The 13,163-nt window shown below is 37.2% G+C and overlaps 1 protein-coding gene across 1 annotated transcript; it reads right to left on the reverse strand.

Annotated features, from left to right (window-relative positions):
- Window positions 1–3,009: 3,009 nt before the first annotated feature.
- On the reverse strand, window positions 3,010–6,277 carry LOC128601218 (hepatocyte nuclear factor 3-beta-like). Its single transcript, XM_053614247.1, has 2 exons — window positions 5,755–6,277; window positions 3,010–4,668 (listed from the first exon to the last, which is right to left on the reverse strand). Exons 1-2 carry the CDS (start codon window positions 5,821–5,823, stop codon window positions 3,553–3,555), a joined length of 1,185 nt encoding a protein of 394 aa, XP_053470222.1. The 5' UTR covers window positions 5,824–6,277; the 3' UTR covers window positions 3,010–3,552.
- Window positions 6,278–13,163: the final 6,886 nt, after the last annotated feature.

The following is a 13,163-nucleotide window of genomic DNA, read 5'->3' on the forward strand; positions in this document are numbered from 1 at the left end:
TAATATATACAATATACAAAGAGTACATAAAATGACGCATAGAATTGTGCTGCATCATTAAGGATAAAATAAAGAAGACATTTAATGTGTTTCACAGATGCTCCTTCTTTATCACAGCTAACTAAAATGGTCTTAATGGTGAAAACAATATTCTATTAGTTACAAAATATGACATAAATAATCTAAATATACCCTAATCATTTGAATGCCCCTTTTGCTTTTATAACTTTCTGGCCCTACATAAATGTTCATTACAGTTATGACATACATATAGTATTTTTGTGCCATTATTTTTCATATAAATGTAAACACTGTAGCCGATTCAGAATAGAGTTTTTTTTTTTAATTAATGCATATTTAGAAATAATTCAACAATATAATGATGTTTTCTATCATTTTTCTACAGTGGAATGTCATATATCAGTAATACACTCTAGAAACCTTCATGTAGAACCATGCGACATGTGGAACCATACGACAGAGTGTTTCTCTATCAGAAAGGGTTCAATGCAGAACCGCTTTAGGAATCTTACAATAAAAAATGTCAAATTAAAACCTTAATGCATAATTTTTGTATACTTATGCACTATGGAATCTATATGGCATTTTTGCAAAACTTGGTGTCATTGGTGTATATGTTTATAAGTAAGCGCTGTTGGATTCTTATATCTGATTGGTGAGAAGGTGTTGACAGTAGTTCTGGCTGAAAATCACAGGTTTATATTAATGTGCTCTTTCTAATACGTTATACTTTTTTATAGTAATGGCTAATTCACAGGAACTTGCATGTGAGATGTGCCTCATCATCTAAATCAGATTTAAATTTACCATGTTATAATAAAAAAAAATGTTTTCAGGTTGTACAGGATGAACGGCTGAAGCAGTAGACAGAAGGGCTGAAAATTGGGAGGAAAAAAAGACATGTTTTACAAAAAAAAAACCCCTGTAACATATTTCCAAGCCTTAATAAGCTTACCTTTAACAGAAAGATGTTTAATACTATGTATTATATTATATAATTATATTATATATATATATATATATATATATATATATATATATATATATATATATATATATATATATATATATATTATTCTGCTGTGATTTATGGATTTTTTTATGATTTATAAAAATTTATCTAAAATTGCAGGAAAGATTGTAAGTTTTTCATTTATTTACATGTCATGCAGACATCTCAGATTTATTTTAACAACTTGCATTTATTTATTTTTTAAAGTTAGTAAAGAGAATATACATATTGAATAAGTAGCTTATATAAGAATGTTAAAAATTAAAGCCAGGAACAAATCCTTGAAATCCTCTTTGTATCCTAGTCATACAGAAAGGACTGGTCTCTTGATTTTATTTGATTTGATATAAATTTTTCCACACCCCCTCTCTCACCCCCTCTCTCTTTCTCCCATGTCATTATTCTGTGTCTCTGCAGACATTTGCTTCTTGTTATATTGTGCATGCTGCATATGACAAATCCTTCAAAATTCTCAGGGTTTTTGCCATTTACGAATGTATTTTCTCTATAGTCTTATTTTTATTATTGCTTTTGGCTTGGTAAGAATAAATTGGCAATAAATAGGAAGAGCTTGATGAGTCTGACTGTGAGTCTCAAAATTACTCTGTGTTCATCCCTGGATTTAAGACCTTATATACAGTCTATGATCCATGCTGTTTAATCACACTGGGTCATCAAATATTATTATTATTATTATTATTATTATTATTATTATTATTATTATTATTATATCATTCCCTCCAGATCCTCTGGATCTTGAAATGTCAAAGCTGAGAGAATTATCTTGATCCCAAAAGGGACAAATATCATCTATCTAAGAAGGATTTTGCCCTCATTGGGATTTTGATTGTTCTGACATTCCAAATTCCTAAATTCAAGCAAAATAATAATAATAATAATTATTATTATTGTTTGTTCTTATTATTAGGCCTATTATTCGTATAGAGAATGAAATATTAATAATATCACGTCTACTAAGTGTATCATCCAGGTATCTAGCTACTATCAGGAGTCTCTAATCATCTCTAATTAGCAAAGTGGGCTCATTTTGTATCTTATTTATTCAGTGATGACTACAGTCATTTTATCTTATCAGACATCAGCAGAACAACACACACACACACACACACACACACACGAGTTTGTCTTACTATACTTGTGAGGACCTTGATATAATTATTAAAGCAGCTAATCAATGCTTTGCTACTAAATCTTAAACTACCCTTAATCTCAGTAACTACAAATAAATCGTTTGGCTTTAAATGTTTTTCTTTTTAAATAAAAGCTGAAAAAAGCAGATCTCCACAAGGTCAAAACTCGTTTCTGTTAAAAGTTTCTTTGACAGGATTTTATTGCCTAAGGCAATGTGCCACTATAAATCCTAATTAAATCTCACCTATGGTCTCAGGAGACAAGTCAGTTAATACTCTTACAATTTACACATGTCAGGCCTGATGTTGGATAAAGGAGCATTTCCAACATGTTTTCTTTCATTTCAAATAGACCCAACCTAAATCCTGTCAACAAGCTATCTCTAAATATTGATCATCTTACAAGACTAATACCAAAATAGCAAGGTTACAAAACCTAGGTAAAGATCTCTAGACTATTGACAATTTCATCCATATTGTCCAAAAAAAAGGTACATTCTTAGCTAAATAAATAAATAAATAAATAAATAAATACATGCAGTGGTTCTTCATTGGTTCACTGGATAAGGAAACACTTACAGTAACCATTCAGGGTTTTCCAAAGGGACAGTAGATTTAAAATGTATTTAATTCAAATATTTTGCATAAAATTGTTAATAATTCTGAAGGCTTTGAAAACAACTTTTTGATAATTCTGTTTTATCATATTGAATAATTTCACCAGCATCCATATCCATATTCACATTTGAAACTGTCTACAATGTGAAATGAAGGTATATTCATTAAAAAAAAAATCAGACAAGGATTAGACAATAAGGATCATACTTCAGTGCAAAATTTAATAATGACATTTTAACTACGATACATTCATATACACAATCAATTTTTAAAAATTATAAATTACAGTATAAACAGAACATAAAGTAAATGACTACAAAAAAAACTTTTATTTGTTGTTTTTTTGTGTGTGTGTGTGTGTGTGTGTGTGTGTGTGTGTGTGTGTGTGTGTGTCCTCTCTCATGGAAAAAAAAGACTCGTGGAAGTTTTGTATATGGGCTGTGATCCATCATAAATCCTGTCCAACAGCTTGAGAAAGTCCACTGGAGGAAGAAGATAAGATACGTTCATGCAGTTCTAAAAGAAAAATCGTTCGTTTTTAAACCAGTTTGTTTGTATTGTTATTTTTGTGCGCACCAACATGCGTAGAAAGCAGAAACCGAGCAAGTAACTACTACTTGTTTAAAATGCGCGCTTGACTTGAGCGTATGTTTTTATTATTATTATTATTATTATTGTTATTATTATTATTATTATTATTATTGGGGCATCTGAGTTCACCTGTACATTGTAACCATTTGAAATATTATTTTACGCCCTGTTGGTGCACGCGGATACCGGATAGTAAGAATACTCCGAGGGAAGAGCTGAGGGCTCCACACTGGCTCGAGCTGACATCATCGGTGGCATCGGCGGCCCAGTCATTGGTGATCCGTATCCGCCGGAACAGTGCATGGCGTGCTCATAGGGCTTCAGCATGTCCATTTTGTGCTGCTGCTGCTCAGAGGACATCAGGTTGTGGATAGAGAACGGGTGGTCGAAGGAGTAGGAGTGGTGTCCCGGTTTCAGGTGCGAGTCGTGCATGAGCACCGGGTGATGCTGAGAGAGAAGATGAGAATGAGGATGATGATGATGATGAGGAGGAGGAGGAGGAGGAGGAGGATGATGACGATGTTCATCCAGATGATGGTCCTGATGATGAGTCTGATGTTCTGGACTCAAAGCCTGTGTTGCTTTTATGACATCTTTCACATCGGAACTTTTCACGTCTTTAGTCGGAGAGTTATCAAGTCCAGGCGATTCTTTGTCGCTGTGCGTTTTCTTACCGGCGTCCGATTCCGCAGATTTTTCCGCAGACTTTTCGCATTTAAAGCGTTTCTGTCTCCGCAGATAGCATCCGTTTTCGAACATGTTTCCTGACTCGGGATGGAGAGTCCAGAAAGAGCCTTTACCCGGTTTGTCAGGTGATCTGGGCACCTTGAGAAAACAGTCGTTGAAGGAGAGCGAGTGGCGGACCGAGTTCTGCCAGCGCTGCTGGTTCTGCCGGTAAAATGGGAACAGGTCCATGATCCACTGGTAGATTTCGTTCAGCGTCAGCATCTTGGATGAGGACTGCTGGATGGCCATGGTGATCAGTGAGATGTATGAGTAGGGAGGTTTAGCGTGCGTGTAGCTCCGTCTGTATGCTTTGGGATCACGGGGCCTGCCGGTGACCTGGCCGCACGCGCTCGAGTTCAGGTTCGGGTAGGAAGCGGTCAGGGCGTGAGCGGAGGTCGGGCTCGCGCTAGGGGTCATCCCCGTGCACGTGCCGCTAGCCGGGTGTCCGAGTCCCGCGTGCATGTAGGGCACATTCACGCCGCCCGCGCAGCTCATGTAGGCGCTCATTGAATTCAGTCCGCCGCTCATGTTTCCCACCGGGGTGTAGCACTGGAGAATACAGGAGGGGAAAAGGGATAAATAGCTAGCACCACTGTAGCCTAGTTAATAAAGTACATGCTGGCTTTTTAAATTTGTTTTTACATTTTCGTACACTCTAAATTATTCTAAATAAATGCTCAAAAGTATTGCGTCACACAGTAGGAACCTTTGATGAAATTATGGTTATTTTAGGAGCTATTCATGTTCGAAGATCTTTTGCAAAAAAAAAAAAGGTTTCTGGACTGAATTTAAGGGTCAATTAAGAGTCAATTTGAGAATGAATGAATGAATGAATGAATGAATAAATATTTTCAGGTGGCCTTTCGTTTAGTACCAGGGCAGTCAACATGATATCTTGAGGTTAAATTCACTTACTACTTCAGTTTCCTTTAAGTCAAAGCTTTAAGTTGTTTTTTTTTTTTTTTTACAATGCAACACAGAACCCTGATATTACAGCAGAAAATCCCCCATGTTGAATTAAATGATACGGTGCTTATATTAGACAGAAACGCATACTAATTCAATTCATGATTCTAGGTGTAAATTAAATACTGAGGACTTTACAAAAAAAAAACAATATTGATCTATATAGGCTATAACCATAACAACCACAGGAGCAATATTTCCTCGTTATCTGTTTGTTGTTATTTGAAAGAAAATGTGAGGATGTAGCCTACTCTTAGGGTTACAGATAGTAATGACAGTGTATGCATTTCTAATGTCCTGCGTAAAAGTGTAGAAAGGTTTCCTGTCAGTCTACATCGAAAGGCTGTTTGCTCAATTCTAGATAAGGTTAAAAGAACATTAGAACACTTAAAGCCTAGTTAAAAGCCTGGTTAAATGAGTCTTTGGGCTTGCAAATATGCTTACAAATTATTCCGGAAAATGTGCAATCCTACGTCTTGTAGCTTCTCGTCATCCTGTGCAAAGGTGAGAAAAGGCGTGTGTGTGTGTGTGTGCGTGTGTGTGTGTGTGTGTGTGTTTAGTTGAGGATTCAGAGGTGCCTCGAGTCAATATTTGATCGCAAAGTTAATATTATCTCAAGCCCAATATTGAACTGTTAGACAAGAGGAAAATGTACATAAAAGTTCCCACCTCGGGTTCTGCGTAATAAGCGCTCCAGTCCGAGTGTTCGTGTCCTTCCATCTTCACGGCTCCCAGCATACCGTAAAGTCGAAACAAAACGTGACTTTTAAACGGTTCAAGCCAGAGAAGAAACTGCAAAAGACCCGACTCTGACAGCAGCGTCCGCTTTGAGTGCTGAGCGCGGAACGGAAGGAGCAGCTCGCGCGCGCGCGCGTGCGTGTGTGTGTTTCTGTGGGCGAGGACGCGCTGGGACTGAGTGGTGAAGTGCTGATACACACCGCTGTGCTCTACGTCAGTGTTTCCAATCCCACTGATCTTCTACGCAGAACCCCCTCAGCCCTTGTCTATCGCATGGCTCAGGTGGTTTGGGAATTAGTGGGAACTAGTGAAAGGGTACTCCGGTTTCCTCCCCCAGTCCAAAGACATGCATGATAGGTTGACTGGCATGTTAAAAGTGTCCGTAGAGTATGAATGGGTGTGTGAATGTGTGTGTGTTTGTGATTGTGTGCCCTGCGATGGATTGGCACCCTGTCCAGGGTATACCCTGCCTTGTGCCCGATGCTCCCTGGGATAGGCTCCAGTTTTCCCGTGATCCTGAAAAGGATAAGCGGTATAGAAGATTGATGGATGGATGGATGGATAGTGAAAGGGTAAGACAGTGTAAGCTTCCGTAGCTTTTCTTTTCATTTCATTCATGCTTGAAATATTACACATTTTGTCTGGTTTTAACAACTCTCAGCTGCTCATGAATAGCTGCAGGATCCCAGCTCCTGACTAACACACCTGAATCAGGTGTTCAGTCTTCCTGATAGTCAGATCAGCTTTGTCGGGAGCTGGCAGACAACACTCAAAAAATGTATATAATGTATAGTGCCCTCAGCTAATATTGGCACCTTTGGCTCTCTGCTCTCATGGATATCAAACAATTGCAAACACAACACAGATTTATCAAAAAAAATATTTGTTAAATATAGGTGTGCAGCAATTATTGGCACCCCTATGAATTCATATGAGAAAAATATATTTGAAGTATATTACCATTGATGTTTATAAAAATTTTAGTGCACTTGGATGACTAGGAAAAGGAAATTGTTCAACCATGACTTCCTGTTTCACAGGGGTATAAATATGAGGTAACACACAGGCCAAATTCCCTTAGTTATTCATAACAATGGGCTAGACCAAGAAATATAGCTGTGATGTGCAGCGAAATGTTGGTGAGCTTCACAAAATGGGAAGAGGCTATAAGAAAATAGTAAAAGCATTGAAAATGTCCATTTCCACCATCAGGGCAATAATTAAGAAGTTCCAGTCAGCTGGAAATGTTATGCATCAACCTGGAATTGGACGTGTGTCTATATCGTCTCAATGCACTGTAAAGAGGATGGTTCGAGTGGCCAAAAAATCTCCAAGGATCACAGCTGGAGAATTGCAGAAGTTAGTTGTGTCTTGGGGTCAGAAAGTCTCCAGAACTACAATCCGAATTCATCTACATCACCACAAGTTGTTTGGAAGGGTTTCAAGAAAAAAGCCTCTACTCTCATCCAAAAACAAACTCAAGCGTCTTCAGTTTGCCAGACACTACCAGAACTTCAAATGAGATCGGGTTCTATGGTCAGATGAAACCAAAATAAACACCAGAGATGGTTTTGGCACACACAAATAGGTAGCCATGTGGAAAAGTACCTCATGCCACAGTTAAATACAGTGGTGGTTCTTTAATGTTTTGGGGCTGTTTTTCTGCCAGAGGACCTGGACATTTTGTTAGGATACATGGCATCATGGATACATGGCATCATGCTTAGAAACTGATTTTTCCATGAAAGTGGAGAAGTGTTTCCTGTTAATACAGTGCCCTATATAAGGCTTGCAGCAACTTTGGCCAAATTGCTTCGTATTACATGGTCATTCAAATGTGTAAATGATGGTAGAAGGTACACTCATGGCATCTGATATTTTAATATTAGATAAATATTTTATTTCATGCGCATTCAAAAGAATCTAGGAAATGTAAAACATGGGCAGAGTGAAATTGATTTTATTTATATATATTTATGTGAAGCTAATAGTGTCTTTTTCAGTGTATTAAAGTTTGCATTCCTAGTAACACTGTTTTGAACGTGATTACCCCCACCGCCCACACAAAAAAAAAGGTGTTCTCTTTTTGGAAAACCAGAATATGGTCACCCTAACACAGTGTGAAAAAAGTCAACAATTCTTTGTTTTAACATTGAACGCAAGGCTTCAACAAAAAAAAACACTCAATTTGTTTTCTAAATTAAAAATACAGTATTATTTAACAATAATTTAAATGCTACAATAGAGTATGTAGTTACATTCCAACAATATTTCTATCCCCAGATTTTCTATTACCCCAAAACAATGTAAATCATATGTAAATGCATAATGAGACCACACTCCTTGAGGAACTCCAATCCACATTCCTTTAACTAAAAGGAGCTTTAGGGGATGGGAAAGGGCTCAGTGAATGATCCTCTGAAAATCCCAGGTCAAAATATATCCTGCCATCTAATCCTTTAAAAAAAAAATCAGCTTGGTCATTTCAGACGTGGTTGTCCTTTTCTCGAGAACAGGGCTGACAGATCGAACTTCTCATTTATGGTTTAAAAACCCTCTCCAGTGCACAATAACCAATCTGAACGTTTTAAACATACTTATAAAAATGAATGAAAATAATACAATAAACAAACTGACATTTCAAAAGGTGCTTGTTATGAAACCAGTGTACTGGACCTTATTGTAGACCAAAAGATCTCAATCCTGTTTAAGGAGCCCCAAGTAGTCAATTTATTATTATTATTATTATTATTATTATTATTATTATCGGAGCCAGTTTTCAAGGGGATAAGTAGGAAGGTTGTCCCATGCCCTGGCTGGGTGGGAGACCAGGGAAGCCATTGACATTTGGATTTGTTCAAAATACTTTGGTTAAAAAAAAAGAAGTGTAGATTTTTATTTTGTCTTGGGCCCAAGCATTATAAATGATTTAAATGTGTCTGTATAATCAATGTATTGTTTCTTAATACTACTCTCATATTTTACAGTCGGGCCATACGTTTACATATGCCTTGCAGAATCTGCAAAATGTTAATAATTTTTTTTTTTTTTTAATAAGAGGGACCATGAATCACAATACATTAAGAGCCAGGGGGGTGTAAACTTTTGAACAGGATGATCGTTGTAAATTGTTATTATTTTGTCTTCTGGGAAACATGTAAATATCTTATGTAGCTTCTGAAGGGCAGAACTAAATAAAAAAAATAAAACCTTTAAACAAATTAATAATAATTTACACCGATCGTCCTGTTAAAAAGTTTACACCCCCCTGGCTCTTAATGTATTGTGTTGAATTCTTGAGTATCAGTGAATGTTTGTACCTTTTGTAATAGTCGTGTACGAGTCCCTCAGTCGTCCTCGGTGTGAAAAGATGGATCTGAACATCATATAGTTGCTGTTGGAAAGGGATCAAATATGCAGAATATGCTGGAAAAGCAGAGAATGTGCAGGACCTGGGGGATTTTTCTGAAGAACAGTGGGCAGTTTAACTGCTCAGGACAAACAAAGGACTCGTGAACAACTATCACAAAACATAAACACAGTCGTTGATCATCCAGGTAACGACACACAGTATTAAGAATCAAGCGTGTGTAAACTTTTGAACTGGTTCATTTGTGTAAATTTGATTATTACTGTGTGTTGTGGGCTATATGTAAACATCTGTTATGAGATAAAGCTTATTCAGGGCAGAACTAAATAAAAAACTAAATGCAATTTTTATGAACCTTCTTTTTTTTAAATTATTAACATTCTGCACATTTTGCAAGGAGAATATAAACTTACGACCCTAACTGTATGTGCCCTCTACATTTGAGGGTTTTTCCTGTTTCCAAAGCACATTACTAAACTCGCATGCCAATTATAGAGTTAACAGGAGTGTGTTCAAGTAGAAAAAACATTCAAATTTGCAATGCAGGGAATCTCCAGGACCAAGATTGGGACACACTGTTATAAAAGAGCTGATTAGCTGACTCTTGTGTGTTGGGAAGTAAGTGATAAAAAATATGGATTGGCTGAGGAATCCCTGAACCCTGTGACTAATAAGATCATTTAAAGTAATTTATTTAATGACTATATATATATTTTTTTAATGTATTGCTCCATATTATGGTTATGATATGTCTTGCAACCTATTTGTGATATGCTTAAAGATTGGCCTGCATTATTTGGAAAAACAATTTTCCCTGGATTATGTGAGTTCCATAATTCATCTGGATACACACTGAGTGGCTGAGATCATTGTGAAGGATCAGATATTAAAATATTTAGTGATTAAATGATTAACAAATGATAGTAATCCTACAGGAGATGTGTGATAGCTGATTAATAATTACTACTGCATGACTGTAACTGTGATTGTCAGGGAAAAGATTGTACTGTATTCTATCCCACCAACCCAGAGAGCCCAGTCAGTTTTTCCTCTCTAGACTCATTGATACCTTATTAACTTTATTGAAAGAATAACACAGTGGGTAGCAAAGGCAGGTTCAATCCTAACGGGTTTGGGTCTGTGTGGGGTATCGTGCATGTTGTCCCCATGTCCGTGTGGGTTTCTCGTGGGTTCTCAGCTTTTTCACACCTCTAAAACATGCCAGATTGGCTAAGATAAAGGAATGTTTGAATGTGTTTGTGCGTATGGTGCATTGTGATGGACTTGTGTCCCACCTATTGTATATTCCCGCCTCTCACCCAGTGATCCCGGGAAAGGCTTCAGAGCCACTGTGACTCTGATCAGGATAAAGCAGTTACTGAAAGTGTGTGACTTTTCGAGGATCAGCCAATCAGACGATGTGTATTCCATTGCATCCATGTCTATTCTCATGGATGTCTCGCGGCTTAAAGAGAAACAGTGTGAGGTCCTGAGCTGAAACGCTGAAGTCAGCCAGCAGATCGGTGACAAAGCCAGTCTGTGTTTATTTACCCAAGCACACCCCTACAAGTGCCCTATAAATCTGGCTTTTACAAGCTGACAGATAACAGGGCAGCCGTTGAAGGGAGCCCGGCATAACCACCCTTCAGATTAGTGTCCCATTAGCCTCCTGCAGCTACAGACAAACACACCTTCACGGCCTCCCTCATACAAAACACAATGGGTTAGCTGAGAAGAAACAGTGGCCTGGTTGGGGGCATTTAACCCTTCCTGTAACTCACACACATACATCAGCCACACACAGACATACACACAAACTCAGCAAAAAAAGAAACTTCCTCTCATAATCAACTGCTTTTATTTCCAGCACATTTCTTAACATGTGAAAATATTTGTAATAGTGTAAAAAAGATTGAACAACTGAGACATAAAGTGAAGAAGTTTCACAGACATTTGACGAACAGAAATGGAATAATGACTCCCTGAACAAAAGGGGGGTCAATATTAAAAGTAACAGTCAGTATCTGGTGGCCTCCAGCTGCTTTAAGTACTACAGTTCATCTCATCCTCATGGACTGCACCAGATGTGTCAGTTCTTGCTGTGAGATGTTCCTCCACTCTTCCACCAAGGCATCTGCAAGTTCTCGATCACGTCTGGGGGAACACACGGTTACATGTAATTTTCCATTGCAAGGACGATCAGCTGTCCTTCCTGTGTCTCTGTAGCACTGTCCCAGGCGTGTTACATTACAGACATTGCAGTTTATTGCTCTGGCCACATCTGCAGTCCTCATGCCTCCCTGCAGCAGGACTATGGCATGTTCACGCAGGTGAGCAGGAACCCTAGGCATCTTTCTTCTGGTGTTTTTCAGAGTCAGTAGAAAGGTCTCTTTAGTGTCCTAAATTATTGTAACTGTGACCTTAATTGCCTATAAACTGTTCGTGTCTTAAGGACTGTTCCACAGGTGCAGGTGCAATAATTGTTTATGGTTCATTGAACAAGCATGAAAAACATTGTTTAAACCCTTTCCAATAAAGATCTGTAAAGCTTAATTGGATTTTACAAAATTATCTTTTACAAAATTGTCTCCTAAAAAAGGGAAATTTCTATTTTAGCTGAGTTTACATACACAGTGATGCAGTTCTGTAGTTTAGAAAACATGCTCACTTCTAGAATTTCATATGACCAACTTCAGGTATTATAGTTACATAGCTATATTATATTATAGTACTGCAGTAGAATGATGCATGGTTGTTAAGTGGGGAAAAAAATGGAAAATGTACCTCTATATTACACTTTATCTACACAAACATTGAATTTCAAAATACAGTTTTTAAAAAACTGAAAAGTGGGTTTATCCTAACAAAGCATGAGGTAAAAGCAACAGAAAAATCCTTTGATTTGAGTTTTGCCCAGCAGTTTATTACATCTAGCAGAAGTTTTATAGCAGATATGTCAAGATGAATGGGCATTGGCTGGTTAAACAAACCAGAAGAGTAGACCAGAGTAAATATTCCTGGTCAAATTATTTCATGATTTTGAAATCCAGCAGAAATTGTTAATATTGGTTTATTTGCAGAGCTCTGGGAGCGGTTCATAAAGTAGTTTAATTAGACCATTAATAGGTCTAGAGCAGGCTTAAACATAGTCCGGGTTGGTAATAGCACTGTTGAGCATTCCATCGCATTAAAGTACCTGACTGAGCAAAAAGTAGATCATCACCGCAGCTTTCAGGAGATAAAATCCAGCAGGCAACAATTTGATTGAAAAAATAGATTTTTTAAAATCAAGATTATGAATTTAATACTCCAGAGATGAGATGCAAAGTTGATCAGAAAAATTCAGCTACACTCTTAAAAATAAAGGTTCTTCCATGGGTCTTTTACAGCATCATAGGTTCTGCAAAGAACCTTCATCTTGTCAAGAACCATTTTTCATTCTACAGGGCTATTGAGTGAGTTAAGCTATATGGTTCTTTGGAGATTAAAGAAGTTCTTTGTGTTTCATTATAGGTTCTTCGGAGCAGTGTTCTTCAAGGTATCATCCCTTAACAGGTTAAAGTGAACCCTATACAATTCTTTCTGGGACTGGAAAAGATTCTCCTGCCCTCACTCTTAAGAACCTTACTTTGGTTCTTAAGAGTGATGTTTTTTTTTTCATACTGATGCAATATAATGTGACTTTTCTTGTCTAAAACTGTAAATGTTAAAGCTGGACACCATAAGAACGTTGACTGTGTCTTGATGTTTTAAATCTCTAATTTAACCTATCAGAGATTGTGTCCCTAATGATTTAAATTAAGTATATTGTAATTAGCTAAACAATTTGCTGTACTTAAAAAAACAAAAAAACAAAACAAAACAAAAACAAAAAAAAAAAACACATTGTTTTAGGCGCCCCCTGCTGGACTGCTCTTTCTCTCACAGTATTAAAAGCCAAGTCCATGAACCAATAACTGCAAAAGAAGTT

Source organism: Ictalurus furcatus, chromosome 25, assembly GCF_023375685.1.
Source record: "Ictalurus furcatus strain D&B chromosome 25, Billie_1.0, whole genome shotgun sequence".
NCBI lineage: Eukaryota > Metazoa > Chordata > Actinopteri > Siluriformes > Ictaluridae > Ictalurus > Ictalurus furcatus.